Raw genomic sequence first — 22,610 nt, 5'->3', positions numbered from 1 at the left:
ATTAAATAGCTCACAGAAATGTATAAGAATAGTCAATTTGCCCTTAACCGTCCTCCCCTCCCTAAACTCACTGTTAATAGTGTTCACATTGGTCAGTGTTAACACGATGTGTTCAAATTGGGGATAATAGAGTGACTCGATACAATGTTCATGTAGATTTAGCCATTAATTACTGCCTAGTTTCTAAAGGCAATTACCTGTGTAAGAGTATTGAATTTCTCAGCCTTTATCCATAGCAGGGAGAATGTTATGTCAGTGACAGATTACGACTATCCAGTAGCTGGACTTTCATCGCGTTACTAAACCAAAGTGCATCACGCTCCTCTATGCCAGGTTGTCTCTCTCTTATATATCATTTAATTTCTGGAGAATACACAGTCTGCATGCAGCCCCTGACCTCAAGGTCTGTATGGCAAAGGAAGAGAGAGAGAGAAAGAGAGAGAGAGAGAGAGAGAGAGAGAGAGAGAGAGAGAGAGAGAGAGAGAGAGAGAGAGAGAGAGAGAGAGAGAGAGAGAGAGAGAGAGAGGGGTGGGAGGGGGAGGGGGAGGGAGAGAGAGGGAGAGGGGGAACTATCAAAAGAAAGTGCCAAGTTATTACGACTTTACAGTACATGGAAGGGTTCAGGATAAGGATTTGTTGATGGGATGGTCAGGGATTGAACGCCGATCTGCATGAAGCGAGACCATCCCACTACCATCTAGCCCAGTGCTTGGGCAGAGAGAGTGGAAGGGAGGGAGGAAGAGAGAAAAACAAAGAGAGGTAGGGAGAGTGAGAGTCTGCATCTTTTTCTGTCATGATGTTAAGAAAAACACCACATGGGAAAGTATATTTATTGTCATAACCAGAATGTATTTGTTGGGTTTAACACAACTCCAAACAGCTCTTGGACGCCTCAACTGAACACCAGGCATAAACTCTTTGGCACTAACACACACATGGAAATGGGTTTGCGGTATATGCAAAAGTATTTTTTATTTTTTTTTACAAATAATATAAAGTACTTAGAACAAGTAATAAATCAAACAAAGAGAGACACTGCGTTAAGTGTTGAATGACTTAATCGTCTAAGTTCCTTACGATCGAGTAACAATATTTTAACTTTTGTTATGGATTGAACACGTTTCTGGAAGATGATAAAGTAGTTTTTGTACTCACTTGAGATTAAATACATTGAAACTCGCCAGTGTTGTACCTAAAAAATATATTTGTACATACTGTAAATTGAAAATAAGCATCCTTGCATAACTGCCGTGTCCACTGGTACACCCTTGTTTCCACTTCTTATACATATTCCTCTGCTTCCCATATTTACTTTAAATCTTCGCATATTTACTTCTCAATTTTACATATAAACTTATAAAATTTTTATATTTTTCAAATTTGCATATTCCTTCTCATCTTCGTGCAGTAAGCAATAGGTGATGCTGACATACCAGAGTTCCATAGTGCAATTTAATAGTTAATCTGGAAAATACTAATCATGAGTTTAATTGGGAATATTTTTAAAATAAGTTCTTAGAAACATGCAAGTGCAAGATTTGATGAAGTGCGAAACAGGAATTAAATCTTCTCGAAACTCCTGTATGGCCATGTTTTGTAAATCTGTCTGAGTGTGTGAGTCTATGTCTGTGCACTGGTGAGTCTGTGCAAAATTCTAAACTTGTGCACTTCTTAGTGTCAGTTTTTTTGTCAATCAAACCTCTGAAAGTATTTGCCAATTTGTAATTATCTTAATTGAATTTCCATGACATTTGTAGGATCCGATTACATGTTGATGCAAATTTGGCAAATGAGAAGGTGGAATTGTTTATCTTCAGCGGCTATTGTAAACTAAGTTTACCTATTTACCATAAACGTGTTGACTGGGCTGATGCATAACATTTTAGGTCACTTCAGGTCATAACTGTTAGGACAGTAAGGACAGTTTATAAGTAGTTTTGAGTTTTTTTTTTGTTAATTTAGTTTTAAATTGTTAGTTTCAGTCCTCGGTAGCTTAAAAGGCTAGTTGTAGAGCCTTATTGAAAAATATTTACATTTAAAAGAACAGTATGGAACCTTGGAGGAGTAGTCAAACTTCAGTCAAGCGGAATATTACTGAGGCCTTTTCATCCTTCGAAGTTCAGTAGAGTTGATAAGCCAAGTGTCCGGGAACTTATTTTCGCATACAAATATATTAGATTCGAAGGAGTTGGAGGAGACGGAACGGGCCTCAGCATCTCTTCTTGGGGTACCTGAAGACCATGAGGGTGTTCTTGAAGTAGGTGAGATGGTCGACGTTTTTCCGCAGCTTCACCTCTGCGAGCTTATCCGACTCCAGTCCCCGGGCGGCCATCTCCCTCTTGACGTAGTCGTTGGAGCGGCAGTTGACGTGGGAGTGTCCTCCTTGCCCCGGCACCGCCCACGACAACACCACTCCTATAACAGAGGTCGTGGCAGGTCAAGGAGAAGGTTCATGTACCCGAGATAAAGCAGAGCTCATGTCTGAGGAAAGAAGCGCAACACATATCATGTTTACAGGTCAACATGTGTGGAGAAGACCCACCAGCACCTGAGCCTTATGGCAGGTACACAACGGGAGGGCGACTCACCCACGCAGGCGTGCTTGACCAGGTTGTCCAAGAAGTTCTTCTCTCCGGACTCTGGGATATGTTCTCCCACCTCCAGGCTCATGACCCAGTCGAAGGGACCCCCAAGGGTCGCGGGGCTGGAGAGGTCCGCTGACGCTATTCTCCCGTTGGTGAACTCATCGATGTTCGCCGCTCCATCCCATCCTACACAGGGACACGAAAGGTTTCAACACATTCCCTAGTCATTATCAAACCAGTCCCTGTAGGGGGACCTGTAACTAACTTCTGTGACGAACCTTGTAAACAATCACTTGAGTATTGTATTATTCAATATAAAACAAGTTTTGTTTACCTGGCTTCACTGCAACCATTTTGTTTATTGTTATATTGGAAGTCGTTCTAACTACCTTAATGTTCTTACAAATCCTGTTATTAACCTTCTGTACTGTATGGCAGGAACAACAGAAAGTTGAATTTCAAATTGTGCGAAATAAAATATGAATATAATGATTCAAGTAGCATGCTGAAGCCTTCTTAAAAATATATAATTGTTAAACTCTGCAATTTAGGCCTCAAGTGTTTTTCATCCCTAGTGTAAAGATTCAAACTCGGGAGGGTTAAGTTCAGACAAAAAGCCATAGCTTCCGGGTGTTAGCTTTGGCTTAATATGGGTTGGACATAATAGCATAGGTGCTGGAATCATGGAGAGAAATAGGATTGGACACAATGCCATAGATGCTAGAATCAAGCTTCCTGGAGGCACCTTTCTAATCGAGGGCATTAACAGTTGTTTTCGTCATAAGCCACGATAACGTCAACATTAGATATATAAAACAGTGTTTCAAAGAACGAGATAACAGCATGAGACATCAGGATCACTAAATAAGAGATCCATTAAAAAAGGTGAAGGCTGAATGGAGCAAACGAGATAAAAACGGGCCACATCAGAGACAGTGGAAAAGATGTAGACAAAAAAAAAAAAGATGGGAGAACTTTCCTGGCGATGGCTTGACGCCAAATATGATATCCAGATAACCCTACCGTTCCATGATTTGATGACTTGTGGGGTACCGGAGAGTCCTGCATGCGTCATTAAATTCTTGTAATCTTTGTTGATATTTTCAGTCTCCACCTTGTTGGGGTGGGTCAGTATGCCCTCTGACCTGCGGAGGAAGCACCTGCCGTAGTGGCCCAGGCCCGCCCCGAGGTCGGCCACGGTGGTGTTGCCGAAGAGCTGCTCCAAGCCCGCGCACAGCTGCGTTGGGGAATTGTGGAACTGAAGTGGACATTTTCATTTATTTTTTAAATGTTTGACATTTGTTTTATAATAATACATTGAGTCGAGGGACTCAATGTATTATTATAACGCTTGTGGGTATACAATATTTCTTGTGTTTCCATTATCTGTATCCCCTCATCCACCCCACTATCACCCACTCCCCCTTCCCCTCGTCCTCCCCACCATCACCCACTCACCCATCCCCTTGTCCTCTCCCCCATCCCCCACCCCCTCTTACTCCCTACCATTCCCTCACATGAAAAACAGTTTTTCAAAAAACTGTTTTTACCTGTCACAGGTGTGACATCTAAATGGTAGCTATATAAAAACACGCGCGTATTCGAATGGAATGTTGTGTTAAAATTTCAAGGTAATTAGTGAAGAACTTTCTGAGATTTAAGATTTTTTACAAACATTTACATTTTTATTTATAAAGCTTCATGTTGCTGATGGCAGTACTAAAATTAGTACTAATACCTAGGAGTTGCCAATACACATTCTGGCTATAAAATATTAACAATGATCATATATATATATATATATATATATATATATATATATATATATATATATATATATATATATAATGTCGTACCTAATAGCCAGAACGCACTTCTCAGCCTACTATGCAAGGCCCAATTTGCCTAATAAGCCAAGTTCCCATGAATTAATTGTTTTTCGACTACCTAACCTACCTAACCTAACCTAACTTTTTCGGCTACCTAACCAAACCTAACCTATAAAGATAGGTTAGGTTAGTTAGGGTTGGTTAGGTTCGGTCATATATCTACGTTAATTTTAACACCAATAAAAAAAATTGACCTCATACATAATTAAATGGGTAGCTTTATCATTTCATAAGAAAAAAAATTGAGAAAATATATTAATTCAGGAAAACTTGGCTTATTAGGCAAATCGGGCCTTGCATAGCAGGCCGAGTACGACGTTCTAGCTACTAGGTACAACTTATATAATATATATATATATATATATATATATATATATATATATACGGAGGAAAATTGAAACAGGAATTTCCTTAAGTACTTTCGTATATTAATATTACTTAAGGAAATTCCTGTTTCAATTTTCCTCCGTGGTCTGACACTGTCACATTTTTAATCACGTGTTTATTTTCTGTGATTTACATACACACACACACACATACACACACACACACACACACACACACACACACACACACACACACACACACACACACACACACACACACACACACAGTAGGAGGAGTAGGCCAGCGACGGTAGGAGAGACACACGCGATTAGCGAGGTCCGCGGAAATTCGTCAATTTCTCGGGACATTGAAGGATTATTGAGGCTAGATCATAGTATTTGGCCTCTCGCAGTGTGTAGCTAGCAGGGTGCTACATAGCATAGTCATATCGCTAGCGATAGTGCGAAAAAACCAAAGTGTAGTAGTGGAATCACCGGTGCATAGTGTGGAGGACCAAGTAGTGACCTGACCTGACCTGACCTGACGGCCAGGTAAGACGGCCCGCCGTGGAACTGTGTCTGTGTTTGTTGGGTGGTGACTGTGACTCCAGAGATTTGTGTAGAAAAAAATCGACATCGTCAATCTACTAGCACTTAGAGAATTACCAAGTGGAAAGGCGACGACGGAGCACCATCGTCAACCATACATCATCATTACTCATCTAGTTGTGTGAGCGGGAAACAGTCTGGTATGTACCCCCTCTCTGGTCAAGTAATCAGGTGTACAGTGTGAGGTAAAATATTATCAAATTCTTGTTCAGGATAGTATATATATTTAAAATCTCGGTGTGGCTCATTCTGGGTAGAAGTTACCGCTTCCGTGAACTAGTGACACACGCACGCACACGCACGCACGCACGCACGCACGCACTCAAGCCCACGTACGTATGCACGCACACACACATGCACACACAGGCTAGAAGGGATTAACACCTTTCGCGGAAAGGAGATAAAACCTCTCATACCACCCCCCTTCTTACCTGCTGTAAGCTGAACACCTCACCTCCTAGTAACCCCATCCCAAGAGCGCACACGTTCTCTCTCTCTCTCTCTCTCTCTCTCTCTCTCTCTCTCCCTCTTGCTCTCTCTCCCCCTCTCTTGCTCTCTCTCTTGCTCTCTCTCTCTCTTGCTCTCTCTCTCTCTTGCTCTCTCTCTCTCTTGCTCTCTCTCTCTCTTGCTCTCTCTCTCTCTTGCTCTCTCTCTCTCTCTCTCTCTCTCTCTCTCTCTCTCTCTCTCTCTCTCTCTCTCTCTCTCTCTCTCTCTCTCTCTCTCTCTCTCCCCCTCTCTCTCTCTCTCTCTCCCCCTCTCTTGCTCTCTCTCTCTTGCTCTCTTGCTCTCTCTCTCTCTTGCTCTCTCTCTCTCTTGCTCTCTCTCTCTCTTGCTCTCTCTCTTGCTCTCTCTTGTTTGCTCTCTCTTGCTCTCTCTCTCTCTTGCTCTCTATCTCTCTCTTGCTCTCTCTCTCTCTCTTTACAAGGGACAAAATGGCAGGAGGCCGCAACAGGGACAAGGAAAGCAGCCAGGGAGATCAAACGAAGGAGATGCTAACCCAAGTTCTGGAGGAATTCAGGAGGGAGATGAATGAAATGAGGATTACAATTAACAATCTGCAAAGTGAGCTGACATCAGCAAGGGAGAAGATCAAATCTCTCACAGAGAAAAATAAAGAGACTGAGCATCAGATTATCATCCAAAGGGAAGGTGGGAATGTTACATTGGAAGGAAATGCCTCTGTACCTGATACATTTGCGGATATACTGAAAAAGAGCTCAGAAGCAATGGACACAGTGAGGGAGGTAGCGATGCAAGCAGCTACGTCACAGGAAGCAGCAAGGTGCACCACTCAACTGCTGGAGAGGAAAAGATCAGTGGTAGTTGTAGGCATCAAAGAACAGGAAGGATCCAACAGGCAAGAATGGAATGGCAAGGATAGAGAGGCAGTACATGGGCTACTGAAGGGGTATTAGATGGAAGGGGCTGTACATAATATAGAGAAGGTTTTCAGGTTGGGCCTGTACAACAAGGAGAGAAACCGACTTGTAAAGGTGGTGTTTACAAACGAAACCACGAAGGAGGACATTCTCGAAAAGAAGAGTCATCTGCAGCATATGGAGGGATACAAAAAAGTATTCCTGCAGAGGGACAGGACGAAGGAGGAGAGAGCCAGGGCAGCAGAGGCAAGGAGGAAGCGCAGGGAGAGAGGAGCAAACCAGGAAATCACAGCCCTCAACACAACAGTCCCAGAGACAAGAGGAGAACCCAAAACCAGCATCCCAGCAACACCAGAGGGGGGGGGGGGCCACACCACCACCCCCCTCTGCATAGAAACCCTCCCTTCCCCTCACCCTACCTGCCAACACCCAACCCTCCCTCCCACCCCACCCCATTCTGACCCTGACACCCCTTCCCCATTCCCATCATGTCCCCCCTCCCACCTTTTTCCTCCTGTCCCCCCTCCCCCTTCATCCCATACCCTCCCTATCCCTCCTCCCCCCTCACTGCGTATCCTCCATGTCCCCCCTACCTCCTTAACCCACACCCTACCTGTCCCCCCTTCCCTTAAACCCCCACCCCCCACCCCAAAATCCTCTGAGACCCTGCAAACCACCTCACAGATCCTCTCACCCACGGAACAGCTTCCCACACCAGCAGAATGCTCGCCAAGAAAGGGACATGAAAATGAACAGAAGAAAGTGAGCTTCAAGGCGATGTACACTAACATAGATGGGATTTCAAATAAAACAAGTGAACTTGGAGAATGGGCACTAGAAGAAAACCCAGACATAATAGCACTCACAGAAACAAAGTTAACGAAAATCATATCAAACGCAGTGTTTCCACAGGGCTACTATGTAGTGAGGAAAGAGAGAGAAGGGAGAGGAGGAGGTGGTGTAGCTCTGCTACTAAGAGAAGGTTGGAGTTTCGAAGAGATGGTAATTCAGAACTGTGAAGGTTTCAGTGACTACATTTCAGGCACCATAGCAACTGGAGGACAGAAAATTATTATAATAGTCATATAAAACCCCCCACCAAATGACAGAAGACCCAGACAGGAATATGATAGAAACAACTTGGCCACCATCAATATAATAGAGAGAGCAGCTTCTGTGGCTAGCAGGAACGGATCCAGACTTCTAATCATGGGAGACGTCAACCATGGGAAGATAGATTGGGGGAATAGAGACCCACATGGAGGCCCAGACACATGGAGAGCTAAGCTGCTGGATGTGGCAACAAGAAACTTTCTAAGTCAACACGTCAAGGGACCAACAAGAATGAGAGGAGGGGATGAACCAGCCTTGCTTGATCTGATATTTACCCTAAATGAGTCGGATATAAGGGAAGTTAAGTTGGAAGCCTCCTTGGGAATGAGTGATCATAGTGTATTGAGCTTTGAGTACCTGGTTGAGCTGGAAATTATCACCCCCAAAAAAGAACTGGGAACCAAAGGGCTGGCGTACCGAAAGGGAAACTATGAGGAAATGAATAAATTCCTATGGGATATACATTGGGACACAGAACTCGGAACCAAGTCCGTACAAGACATGATGGACAATGTCACCCAAAAATGTCAGGAGGCTGTAAGCAGGTTTGTCCCAGCCCGACAGGAAAAAAAACAGAGAAGCAAAGGAAGAATCCGTGTTTTAATAAGGAATGTATGGAAGCAAAGGAGCAGAACAAAAGGGCATGGAGGAACTTCCGTAATAACAGAACACCAGAAAGTAAAGAGAGATACCAGAGAACCAGGAACGAGTATGTCAGTGTGAGAAGAGCAGCTGAGAAAAGGTATGAAAATGATATAGCTAATAAAGCCAAGACCGAACCAAAGCTACTACACAGTCACATCAGGAGGAAGACAACAGTGAAGGAACAGGTGATGAAACTTAGGGTGGGCGAGGACAGGTACACAGAGAATGACAAAGAGGTGTGTGAAGAACTCAACAAAAGGTTCCAGGAGGTCTTTACAATAGAACAGGGAGATGTCGCGGCGCTAGAAGAGGTGGCAGCAAACCAGGTGACCTTGGATAGGTTCAAAATTACAAGAGACGAGGTCAAGAAGCACCTATTGGAGCTGGATGTGAGAAAAGCTGTTGGGCCGGATGGAATCTCGCCATGGGTATTGAAAGAGTGTGCAGGAGCACTTTGCCTACCACTCTCCATAGTGTATAGTAGGTCACTGGAAACGGGGGACCTACCAGAAATATGGAAGACTGCTAATGTAGTAACACTATACCAAAAGGGTGACAGACAAGAGGCACTGAACTACAGGCCAGTGTCCTTAACTTGTATACCATGCAAGGTGATGGAGAAGATTGTGAGAAAAAACCTAGTAACACATCTGGAGAGAAGAGACTTCGTGACAACCCATCAACATGGGTTCAGGGAGGGTAAATCTTGCCTTACAGGATTGATAGAATTCTACGATCAGGTGACAAAGATTAAACAAGAAAGTGAAGGGTGGGCGGACTGCATTTTTTTGGACTGTCGGAAAGCCTTTGACACAGTATCCCATAAAAGGTTGATGCATAAGCTAGAGAAACAGGCAGAAGTAACTGGTAGGGCGCTCCAGTGGATAAGGGAGTACCTAAACAATAGGAAGCAGAGAGTTACAGTGAGGGGTGAGACCTCAGACTGGCGTGAGGTCACCAGTGGAGTCCCACAGGGCTCTGTACTTGGACCTATCCTGTTTCTGATATACGTAAATGATCTCCCAGAGGGTATAGACTCATTCCTCTCAATGTTTGCTGACGACGCCAAAATTATGAGAAGGATTAAGACTGAGGAGGACAGCTTGAGGCTTCAAGAAGACCTGGACAAGCTGCAGGAATGGTCGAACAAATGGCTATTAGAGTTTAATCCAAGCAAATGTAATGTAATGAAGATAGGGGTAGGAAGCAGGAGACCAGATACAAGGTATCACTTGGGAGATGAAATACTTCAAGAGTCCGAGAGAGAGAAAGACCTGGGGGTTGATATCACGCCAGACCTGTCCCCTGATGCTCATATCAAGAGGATAACAGCAGCAGCATATGCCAGGTTGGCTAACATAAGAACGGCCTTCAGAAACTTGTGTAAGGAATCTTTCAGAACATTATATACCACATATGTCAGACCAATCCTGGAGTATGCGGCACCAGCATGGAGTCCATTTCTAGTCAAGCATAAGACTAAAATGGAAAAGGTTCAAAGGTTTGCCACCAGACTAGTACCCGAGCTGAGAGGTACGAGCTACGAGGAGAGACTACGGGAATTAAACCTCACTTCGTTGGAAGACAGAAGAGTTAGGGGGGACATGATCACCACATTCAAGATCCTGAAGGGAATTGACAGGGTTGATAAAGACAGGCTGTTTAACACAAGGGGCACACGCACTAGGGGACACAGGTGGAAACTGAGTGCCCAAATGAGCCACAGAGATATTAGAAAGAACTTTTTTAGTGTCAGAGTGGTTGACAAATGGAATGCATTAGGAAGTGATGTGGTGGTGGCTGACTCCATACACAGTTTCAAGTGTAGATATGATAGAGCCCAATAGGCTCAGGAACCTGTACACCTGTTGATTGACAGTTGAGAGGCGGGACCAAAGAGCCAGAGCTCAACCCCTGCAAACACAACTAGGTGAGTACAACTAAGTGAGTACACACACACACACACATATATATATATATATATATATATATATATATGTCGTACCTAGTAGCCAGAACTCACTTCTCAGCCTACTATTCAAGGCCCGATTTGCCTAATAAGCCAAGTTTTCCTGAATTAATATATTTACTATAATTTTTTTCTTATGAAATGATAAAGCAACCCTTTTCTCTATGTATGAGGTCAATTTTTTTTTATTGGAGTTAAAATTAACGTAGATATATGACCGAACCTAACCAACCCTACCTAACCTAACCTAACCTATATTTATAGGTAAGGTTAGGTTAGGTAGCCAAAAAAAGCTAGGTTAGGTTAGGTTAGGTAGGTTAGGTAGACGAAAAAACATTAATTCATGAAAACTTGGCTTATTAGGCAAATCGGGCCTTGAATAGTAGGCTGAGAAGTGCGTTCTGGCTATTAGGTACGACATATATATATATATATATATATATATATATATATATATATATATGTCGTACCTAGTAGCCAGAACGCACTTTTTGGCCTACTATTCAAGGCCTAATTTGCCTAATAAGCCAAGTTTTCCTGAAATAATATATTTTCTCTAATTTTTTTCTTATGAATTGATAAAGCTACCCATTTCAATATGTATGAGGTCAATTTTTTTTATTGGAGTTAAAATTAACGTAGATATATGACCGAACCTAACCAACCCTACCTAACCTAACCTAACCTATCTTTATAGGTTAGGTTAGGTTAGGTAGCCGAAAAAGTTAGGTTAGGTTAAGTTAGGTAGGTTAGATAGTCGAAAAAACATTAATTCATGAAAACTTGGCTTATTAGGCAAATCGGGCCTTGCAAAGTAGGCTGAGAAGTGCGTTCTGGCTATTAGGTACGACATATATATATATATATATATATATATATATATATATATATATATATATATATATATATATATATATATATATATATATATATATATGCAGAATAAACACATGTGAAAAATAGAAAATGCTAAACGCGTTTTCGGCTAATTCGCCTTCATCAGAGCAAAGTAGAATCATTCCAGTAGCTGAAGTTTATAACTTTTTAGACACTCAACCCACCAGGGGACTCGAACACTGGCCAACAAGGTGGCAGTTGCACGCTGTATCCACTACACCATACTTCAAAGCCATGGCAATGGGTAGTGTGGGACCCCCGGTGCTCTTTTATCGAGCTCTGTTATATGGGAAAACTCATTGCAATGGCTTTGAAGTATGGTGTAGTGGATACTGCATGCAACTGCCACCTGGTAGGCCAGTGTTCGAGTCCCCTGGTGGGTTGAGTGTCTAAAAAAGTTATAAACTTCAGCTACTGGAACAGGGTAGTCTGTGCATTAAGCATTTGGCACTGAGTTTTCCGACTTTCAGACTTCACGCCAGTCTGAGGTCTCACCCCTCACTGTAACTCTCTGCTTCCTATTGAGTGTCTAAAAAGTTGTATATATATATATATATATATATATATATATATATATATATATATATATATATATATATATATACATATATATATACATATATATATATATATATATATATATATATATATATATATATATATATATATATATATTATTATATGTAATTGGGATCTAAATACTGAGCTATATATATGAAAAGTAAACTTCTTGATTATGGTATTACAATTTTTGCAGAAAAAATTAAATTTCAAAATGAATTTTATACATAAATTTGTATTATTACCATGGGATAGTGTTTTTCTTTATACTGATAACATTTTCACACAATATGCATTGCAATACAAAACTAGAAAACAAAATAGTAAGCAAAAAAAATCCCATATCATGATTTTATATTTTGAAAGGAAATCAAAATCTAAAAGATGAATATCTACAAATGCTTTTTGTGTTGCCAGTGAAAGGGAGCGGACTCCCTTCCCTGTCCGTAGTCGTGGTGGGGTTGTTGGAGTGTGATGCTCCATGGGACATCTCTCTTTGTGAAGCCATATGCTCCTGCTGCTGTCTTTACTAATTTTGCTGTTATCTTTTGTCCTCTTCCTCATGTCTCATTTTTCCTCCCAACATCTCCTTTCTGATTGTTCCTTCCTGGTGATTTTTTGCCATTCTTGAGTATTTATTCTAGGTGTCTTCTTCTGTTTTGGCTCCAGGTGTTTGAGAGGCGCACTCTCTCCAACCCGTCCTCCTAATAGAACGTCGCATTGTGACGTATACTCTACTTAAGGCGAAAAATCGTTGTACTAGAAAATAGTAGCGTCTCGCGAAAATCAAATACTGTCCCGTTTTCTGTTTTGGGTCCTCTGGTAGCTTAGGATAAGGGCACTTTAGTACAACAGTTTCCTGACGTTGGGAAACCTTGACGTTGGGTTATATATCTTAGGGTTAGGGTTATTATATATATATATATCTTCGGGTTATATAGTCAGCTGTGTCCTCCTGTGTGCTTATTTGCTGGAGTTTATTTTGACTGACAATTGGGATTTTATTTTAGTTTAATTAATTCAGAGGATTGAAGGTACTCATGGAGGGGCCTGACAGCTGAGTGAACAGTACTTGGGATTCGTAGACCTAGGGTTCTGGGTTCGACCCCCGGTGGAGGTAGAAACAAATGGGCAGAGTTACTTTCACCCTGATGTCCCTTGTTCACCTAGCAGTAAATAGGTGCCTGGGAGTTAGACAGCTGCTACGGGCTGCTTCCTAGGTGTGTGTAACAAAAAGGAGGCTTGGTCGAGGACCGGGCCGCGGGACGCTAAGCCCCGAAATCATCTCAACATGATACTCAATCATTAAAGTCAAGTATGGCTTTGAGACTTCAGTAGGATCAGTGAAATTAGTCGCAGTGACTTGTAGCATATTTAGGCTACAGATCACTGATTATCCACTTAGGCCCCAGGAGCACATCTTGGCTTTAAATGATGATATCAAGATCAATCTCTATTGATATAGTCAGCTGTATTCTTCTTGGTATATTTTTACTGGAGATTTATATTTAACTGTTGAATCTGAATTTCCATTTGAAGTGCTTGTCTGCAGGCATAGGCAATTTCAGGCTTAATATTGTGCCTGTGAGCAACTTGCCTTCAGCTGACTTCAACAAGTTCATTCCCTGTTGTTTAGAGTGTCTAGTAATGAACTTATGGTAATAGTCTGTACCTACAAGTATTCCAATATCAGTTAGGTGATAAACGTTATTTTGTTGTCAGCCCACTTGATTCCCTTTCTTTGTCGATTTGTTGAGATGGCATTTTGTCGAATACTATGGCCTGTACAGGTCGGACATAACCGCCTAAACGTACTAGTGGTTGGACCACTTTGTAGTCTTGGGGTCCTGTGTTTGTCAGGACTCTGGTATATTTAATTTTACTTGAGTTACAGGCTTTAATTTTAATTCATCTGCCACCTTCTGTGTGACATGATTTTTGGGACCCGAGGTCAAATAACCTGCGGGTGTTCACCTTGGCCCTTGTTTAATGATAAGTTGGGCAGTAGTCAAAGTTACGTTATTGCTTGGCCTCTGTTGATAGGACACTTATATCCATAATGGTAGTGGAAGTCTCTTCCTATGCTTTGACTTTGGGGAGACATTTGTTTTATGTCCCCACACAGTACGGATTAGTGCTGCCCTTATTGTTCTTGTTGCAGGGGCACAGTTTGGTTGCACAGGCATTGGTATCATGAGACCAGAAGCACCTAGTCACATGGACCCATCATATCACGTATGCTCAATCCTCGTTGACCATGAGGCTGGTGGTGTCATGGTGCATCATGTGAGAACCAGTTGTAATGCTACCAATATTTCTTTCCTCTCAATTTCACCTGCCAAGTGGTTGCAAGGTAATAAAACAGTAACACATATATGACATATGTCAAGAGGAAAGTTATTAAATATAAGTAGATTCTTACCCGTTCCAGGTGGCTATTCCTGCAACCTAACCAGTTAACATTAATTAACATAAATGACCAAATATGACATATTATACATGTTAACCAGGACCGGTGTACGCCCCAATGTTTAGCATACTCTTGCTGATGGTTAAAGACTCTGACGTCGATTTTATAAGGAATGCTTTGAAACCCAAATCTCTTTGTAAGGTTAACAAAGGTAATTATGGTTAGTATTTATTTAACATGTAACAGCAATTATTTCTTAGCATATCCTGTTAAGTGTTAGTAATTGGTGTGGGAATTTCCGACACGCTCGGCTTAATCTGTTTTCTGGTAGATGTTGATTAGTTCCTCACCTACTTTATTTTTCCAACAGAAAATTAAGTTTTTCTTAAGTTCTTAGCTGTGTTCTTCATGCTAGAGCTATATGGAGCGACCAAGCTCGTCTAAGTAGTGATCTCCTGCTGCCTAGTGGTGTCAGTCTTGAAGAAATTTGGTTTTGACAACTTTTAAATCTTCACCCAGGAACCAATTAGCGTATCCTACTATATTGAGTTGATATATTTTATAACTATTGCTGTACCGCTGAGGACTACAGATTCGCAATACTTTTAATAAAGACCTGCAGCAACACTACTTTTTACTTTTTACTTTCTTGGGGGATGATTGGTAAAGTAATGGAGATAGATTTGTGATATTATACATATCACTACATACAAAATAGTAACAGGAATTGATAAAATCAATAAGGAAGATTTCCTGAGACCTGGAACTTTAAGAACAAGAGGTCATAGATTTAAACTAGCTGGTCGGCCGAGCGGACAGCACGCTGGACTTGTGATCCTGTGGTCCCGGGTTCGATCCCAGGCGCCGGCGAGAAACAATGGGCAGAGTTTCTTTCACCCTATGCCCCTGTTACCTAGCAGTAAAATAGGTACCTGGGTGTTAGTCAGCTGTCACGGGCTGCTTCCTGGGGGTGGAGGCCTGGTCGAGGACCGGACCGCGGGGACACTAAAAAGCCCCGAAATCATCTCAAGATAACCTCAAGATACGATAGCTAAACACAGATGCCGAAGAAATATAAGAAAATTCACTTTCGCAAACAGAGTGGTAGACGGTTGGAACAAGTTAGGTGAGAAGGTGGTGGAGGCCAAGACCGTCAGTAGTTTCAAAGCGTTATATGTCAGAGTGTTGGGAAGACGGGACACCACGAGCGTAGCTCTCATCCTGTAACTACACTTAGGTAATTACACACACACACACACACACACACACACACACCAGGTGGGATACCAGACACAGCCCCGGTCTGTGTAACTGGAATTGTATCCCTTTTACAGTCAGCCTTTTGTCTCTTTGTTTCTGTCATCCTCATACCTTTACCAAGTGCTATATAGTCAAACTGGTTTCTGCTTTCATCTCATACCGTTCCTGATTCATGGATTCAACGATAACTCACCAAGTTTGAATATATTGTTATATTTTTATGGGGAAATAGTACCTTTTCTGTTGTTGCATCAACACCTCATGTCTAATTACCTGGCCACTCCACAAGTGGTTACCACCAACAACTAATTTGTTCTTATGAAGACAGAAACCGCCTGATGGCAGCACCTGGTTTGCCTGACACAGCAGCTTGTTGAGCAGCACAGTCGCCCTCTGGTGACCCACCTGAAGCTCCTCCTGTGGACACCAATATACGAGTAAATAAGTATATATTGACCTGAAAACAACATGTTGTATATTTGCTTAACGTAAACCATTACATAACCAATTTACATATAAACACATACACACACACACACACACACACACACACACACACACACACATACATGGAGGACCAGATACATGGAGAGCTAAGCTGCTGAACGCGGCAACAAGAAACTTTGTAAGTCAACACATCAAGGGACCGACAAGAATGAGAGGGGAAGATGAACCAGCCATGCTTGATCTGATATTTACCCAAAATGAGTGGGATATATGGGAAGTTAAGATGGAAGCACCCTTGGGAATGAGTGATCACAGTGTATTGATAATTAAGTACTTGGTAGAGTTAGGACTTATCTCCCCAAAAAAGAACTAGGAAACAAGAGACTGGCATACCGAAAGGGGAATTATGAGGGGATGAGAAGTTTCCTAAAGGATGTACCATGGGACACAGACCTCAAAGCTCAGTCTGTACAAGACATGATGGACTATGTCACCCAAAAGTGTCAGGAGGCAGTAAATAGGTTTATCCCGGCTCAAAAGGAAAAATCCGAGAAGCAAAAGAAGAATCCATGGTATAATAGGGCATGTATGGAAGCAAAGGAACTGAACAAAAGGGCGTGGAGGAACTTTCGAAATAACAGAACACCAGAAAGCAGAGACACATACCAGAGCTCCAGGAAGGAGTATGTTAGTGTGAGAAGGGAAGCAGAGAAAAACTATGAAAATGATATAGCAAGCAAAGCCAAGACCGAACCAAAGTTACTCCACAGTCACATCAGGAGGAAATCAACAGTGAAAGAACAGGTAATGAAACTTAGAACAGGCGAGGACAGGTATACAGAGAATGACAAAGAGGTGTGTGAAGAACTCAACAGGAGGTTCCAGGAGATCTTCACAATAGAACAAGGTGAGGTCACTGCACTTGGAGAGGGGGCAGTAAACCAGGCGGCCTTGGAAGGGTTCGAAATTACGAGAGAGGAGGTCAAGAGACACCTGTTGGATCTAGATGTGAGAAAGGCTGTTGGTCCAGATGGGATCTCACCATGGGTATTGAAAGAGTGTGCAGAGGCACTCTGCTTGCCACTCTTCATAGTGTATAGTAGGTCACTGGAGACGGGAGACCTACCAGAAGTATGGAAGACAGCTAATGTGGTCACAATATACAAAACGGGTGACAGACAATACGCATTGAACCATAACCAGTGTCCATAACTTGTATACCATGCAAGGTGATGGAGAAGATCGTGAGAAAAAATCTAGTAACACATTTGGAGAGAAGGGACTTCGTGACAAATCGCCAGGGAGGGTAAATCTTGCCTTACAGGCGTGATAGAATTCTACGACCAGGTGACAAAGATTAGGCAAGAAAGAGAAAGATGGGAGGATTGCATTTTTTTGGACTGTCGGAAAGCCTTTGACACAGTTCCCCATAAGAGGCTGGTACATAAGCTGGGAAGATAGGCAGGAGTAACTGGTAAATTGCTCCAGTGGATAAGGGAATACCTAAGCAATAGGAAGCAGAGAGTTACAGTGAGGAGTGAGACCTCAGATTGGCGTGAAGTCACCAGTGGAGTCCCACAGGGCTCTATACTAGGTCCTATTCTGTTTCTGATATACGTAAACGATCTCCCGGAGGGTATAGACTCATTGCTCTCAATGTTTGCTGACGATGCCAAAATTATGAGAAGGATTAAGACAGAGGATTGCTTGAGGCTTTAAGACGACCTAGACAAACTGAAGGAATGGTTGAACAAAATGGTTGTTAGAGTTTAACCCAAGCAAATGTAATATAATGAAGGTAGGTGTAGGGAGCAGGAGGCCAGTTACAAGGTATCATTTGGGAGATGGAATTCTTCAAGAGTCAGAGTGAAGGATCTGGGGGTTGATATCACGCCTGACCTGTCCCCTGAAGCCAATATCAAGAGGATAACATCAGCAGCATATGCCAGCTTGGCTAACATAAGAACGGCATTTAGACACTTGTGTAAGGAATCATTCAGAACTCTTTATACCACCAATGTCTGTAGTAGACCAATCCTCGAGTATGCAGCCCAAGCATGGAGTCCATATCTAGTCAAGCATACGACTAAACTGGAAAAGGTTCAAAGGTTTGCCACCAGACTAGTACCCGAGCTGAGAGGTATGACCTACGAGGAGAGACTACGGGAATTAGACCTCACGTCGCTGGAAAACAGAAGAGTTAGAGGGGACATGATTACCACATGCAAGATTCTCAGAGGAATTTATAGGGTAGGTTGAGATAGACTATTTAACACAAGAGGCACACGCACTAGGGGACACAGGTGGAAATTGAGTGCCCAAATGAGCCATAGAGACGTTAGAAAGAATTTTTTCAGTGTCATAGTAGTAGTAGACAAATGGAATGCATTAGGAAGTGAGTGTGGTGGAGGCTGACTCCATACACAGCTTTAAGTGTAGATATGATAGAGCCCAATAGGCTCAGGAACTTGTGCATTAGTTGATTGACTGTTGAGAGGCGGGACCAAAAAGAGCCAGAGCTCAATCCCCGCAAGCACTACTCGGTAAGTATATATATATATATATATATATATATATATATATATATATATATATATATATATATATATATATATATATATATATATATAATATATATATATATATATATAATATATATATATATATATATAATATATATATATATATATGTCGTACCTAGTAGCCAGAACGCACTTCTCAGCCTACTATGCAAGGCCCGATTTACCTAATAAGCCAAGTTTTCATGAATTATTGTTTTTTAGACTACCTAACCTAACTTTTTCGGCTACCTAACCTATAGAGATAGGTTAGGTTAGGTTAGGTAGGGTTGGTTAGGTTCGGTCATATATCTACGTTAAATTTAACTCAAAAAAAAATTGACCTCATACATAATGAAATGGGTAGCTTTATCATTTCATAAGAAAAAAAGTTAGAGAAAATATATTAATTCAGGAAAACTTGGCTTATTAGGCAAATCGGGCCTTGAATAGTAGGCTGAGAAGTGCGTTCTGGCTACTAGGTACGACATATATATATATATTATATATATATTATATATATATATATATATATATATATATGTCGTACCTAATAGCCAGAACGCACTTCTCTGCCTACTATGCAAGGCCCGATTTGTCTAATAAGCCTAGTTTTCATGAATTAGTTGTTTTTATACTACCTAACCTACCTAACCTAACCTAACCTAACTTTTTTGGTTACCTAACTTAACCTAACCTATAAAGATAGGTTAGGTTAGGTTAGGTAGGGTTGGTTAGGTTCGGTCATATATCAACGTTAATTTTAACTCCAATAAAAAAAATTAACGTCATGCATAATGAAATGGGTAGCTTTATCATTTCGTAAGAAAAAAATTAGAGAAAATATATTAATTCAGGAAAACTTGGCTTATTAGGCAAATCGGGCCTTGCATAGTAGGCATAGAAGTGCGTTCTGGCTACTAGGTACGACATATATATATATATATATATATATATATATATATATATATATATATATATATATATATATATATATATATATATATATATATATATATACTTACCGAGTAGTGCTTGCGGGGATTGAGCTCTGGCTCTTTTGGTACAACATATATAATATATATATATATATATATATATATATATATATATATATATATATATATATATATATATATATATATGTCGTACCTAGTAGCCAGAATGCACTTCTCGGCCTACTATGCAAGGCCCGATTTGCCTAATAAGCCAAGTTTTCCTGAATTAATATGTTTTCTCTATTTTTTTCCTTATGAAATGATAAATCTACCCATTTCATTATGTATGAGGTCAATTTTTTTTTATTGGAGTTAAAATTAATGTAGATATATGACCGAACCTAACCAACCCTACCTAACCTAACCTAACCTATCTCTATAGGTTAGGTTAGGCTAGGTAGCCGAAAAAGTTAGGTTAGGTTAGGTTAGGTAGGTTAGGTAGTCGAAAAACAATTAATTCATGGAAACTTGGCTTATTAGGCAAATTGGGCCTTGCATAGTAGGCTGAGAAGTGCGCTCTGGCTACTAGGTACGACATATATAATATATATATATATATATATATATATATATATATATATATATATATATATATATATATATATATATATATATATATATATATATATAAAGGGAAGGGAGTACCACCTCTAGCTGGAAGAAGGGGGACCCATAGCCTCGGAGGAAACCACGCATAACGCATTAGAGGGAATGTTTAGATCCCCTCCAATACAGTTTCTGTGTGCTTTTCTCCTACCACCCCCTTCCTTTTTTATTTTTTGTGCTTTATTATGCATTTGATGGTTACAAGATATACATGGGTTGATACAAAAATAATAATGCAAAAAGGTGCTTAAAGGTTATGGATCTCTTGAAAAACACAACAATGGGAAACATTGATGAATGTCACAGACGGGTTCGATCATTGTTGCAAGTCAAACACTTCTTCGAATTCCTCTGAAGTTGGACTAGTGCCCAAGACGCAACAGGCATTTCCCCTCTGAATCGCAACACTGAGGCGCTGGAACAAGAAACTTTTTGCTCTCTGGTCTTTTGTAGCGCTGATCAATTTGTCCCCCAATTCCTTCAGGAACTTCAATGCACATTTTCCCCACGAACCGAGGGTCTCCGAGCCGATCGGAACAAAGCTGTAGCAGTGTGCTAGTATCATAGACTGTGGGTTGGTTGGTGTTGTCGTCGTTGATCCTTCTCTATGGACAGCCCAACCCACAACTCGGCAGAGTGCTTATACTAGGAGATCACCCTTGGCGCTTCTGGCTCTTGGAGAGGGGCTCAACGTCACACGTTTAGGGGATGCGGCTCCAACACTTAGCCTCGTTGTCACGTGCACACACCCACTCGAGCCGCTGTGACTCCCCTCTCTCTCCTTATGAGATATGATCTCCTCAATCCCCTATGACTTACTAGTATTACCTCCTACCCCGTCCACAGCAGTGGTTCTTGGCTCTTTCTCTCTCTCTCTCCTTCTTCACTACTTCCTGGGAAGCCTCACTAGGACAAGGGCAAACACCAGCAAATTGTGACACATTTACTGAACAGAGCACATACACGATACATACACACATATAATAATAATGAATCCTATACTCTATAATATCACAATCAGGTTGCACTCCAACACCATCAGAACTCTATTATCAGCTTATCAAGTGGTATCCTATCTCCTGGTTCACCACCTGATACTATTAACCTCCTCAAGTTGGTCAAGCCTACACACTGTTGCACCATCAGCAAGATGACATATATATATAGAAAACCAGCATTTGAATGCAATAACATATACCAGTATAAATGTTCATTGATACTTCAGTATAAAAAAACTCCTTGACATAAGAATGCCAACAGTCACTCACCTCTCACTGCGTCTTGCACGCTAATGACAACCAAACACTATCAACTCCCTACTAGTAATCCACCAGAACTTCCCCTTCCACCTCTGGAAGTTCACTACCCTAATATCCTTAGGTTCTTCCGGGCTCCACTACCAGGATCCTCTGCAGCTCCTCCAGGCTGCTATCATGAAGTTTCCTTGAGTAACTACGGTGCTTCACCCTTCTGCTAGGGTCCTCCACAGCTCTCTTGGCTGCTACACCATGAAGTTTCCCCGAGCAAGTATGGTGCTTCTCCACCTCTACAGAAGCACGTGACACTCCTCTTCACTGCTGCTTCTCCTCACAGCTCGAGGTCCTCTGCTCCACTACCTTTGTCTCATCAGCTACATCATCTGCTGGCTTCGAAGTTCTCAGCAACTTCTTCCCCAAAGACAAACCTGCAACCCATCGACACTCCAATAAAACGTTCCCCTTTAACACATAAACAAAAATAACCACACAATATGCTTGCCTCAAACCTCTATCTGTTCTCTACATACAGTGAGAGTGGACTCCCCCGTTTTGGGCGGGTCCATACTCCACCTCGCCTGGCGGCGGTCCTCACTCGCTGGGAGGGTCTTCCTCCATCCGGAGCCGGGCTCCCTCAGTCTTCCGCCAGCGCTCAGAGGGGGCGGACGTCGCTCCGTGTTCCTCCCTCTCCACTCTCTTATTTCAGGCTTTCTGCCTTATTAAAACATGTCTAACTTATAAATAAACATTGCTACTGTCGCTGGGCACACGACCAACTACAAACAATCACTATGAACTGGCGTTTATCGTGCTTACCACAGATTAATTGGTCGAGGGCGCTTTCCCTCTGACGGCGTCTGGTCAGGGCGCTCCACACAGCACACAATAATGCTTCTGGGCGATTTAATATCTGCTCGTCGACCAGGACTTGAGACCACAACGTTCCCAGCTCGATTCCACAGCTGGTACGTCCGCACACTTCTCTTCTCTTCGAGATATATCACTAGGGGTTCCCTTCTGATGGGAGCTCAACGGAGCGCGGCTTCCCCCTGCGATGTCTGGCACTCAAGTGAGGTCAAAGCCCCTCCAGAAGCGAGCCTCA

At 41.8% G+C, this 22,610-nt stretch overlaps 1 protein-coding gene across 3 annotated transcripts in view; it reads right to left on the bottom strand.

Moving 5' to 3' along the window:
* Positions 1 to 2,093: 2,093 nt before the first annotated feature.
* The window catches only part of LOC123751531 (uncharacterized), a 77,097-nt gene continuing 56,580 nt past the window's right edge, over positions 2,094 to 22,610 (bottom strand). For all 3 annotated transcript variants that reach the window (XM_069338956.1, XM_069338958.1, XM_069338957.1), the window contains exons 3-6: positions 15,917 to 16,060; positions 3,609 to 3,822; positions 2,589 to 2,771; positions 2,094 to 2,415 (exon numbers count right to left, since the gene is read on the bottom strand). In XM_069338956.1, coding sequence (XP_069195057.1) covers positions 2,210 to 2,415; positions 2,589 to 2,771; positions 3,609 to 3,822; positions 15,917 to 16,060 — 747 coding nt within the window. In that variant the 3' untranslated portion in view covers positions 2,094 to 2,209. The remainder of the gene's footprint in view (positions 2,416 to 2,588; positions 2,772 to 3,608; positions 3,823 to 15,916; positions 16,061 to 22,610) is intronic.

The sequence above is a fragment of the Procambarus clarkii genome, chromosome 40 (genome assembly GCF_040958095.1).
Source record: "Procambarus clarkii isolate CNS0578487 chromosome 40, FALCON_Pclarkii_2.0, whole genome shotgun sequence".
Lineage (NCBI taxonomy): Eukaryota > Metazoa > Arthropoda > Malacostraca > Decapoda > Cambaridae > Procambarus > Procambarus clarkii.
This window is presented reverse-complemented; position numbering and strand designations above follow the sequence as displayed.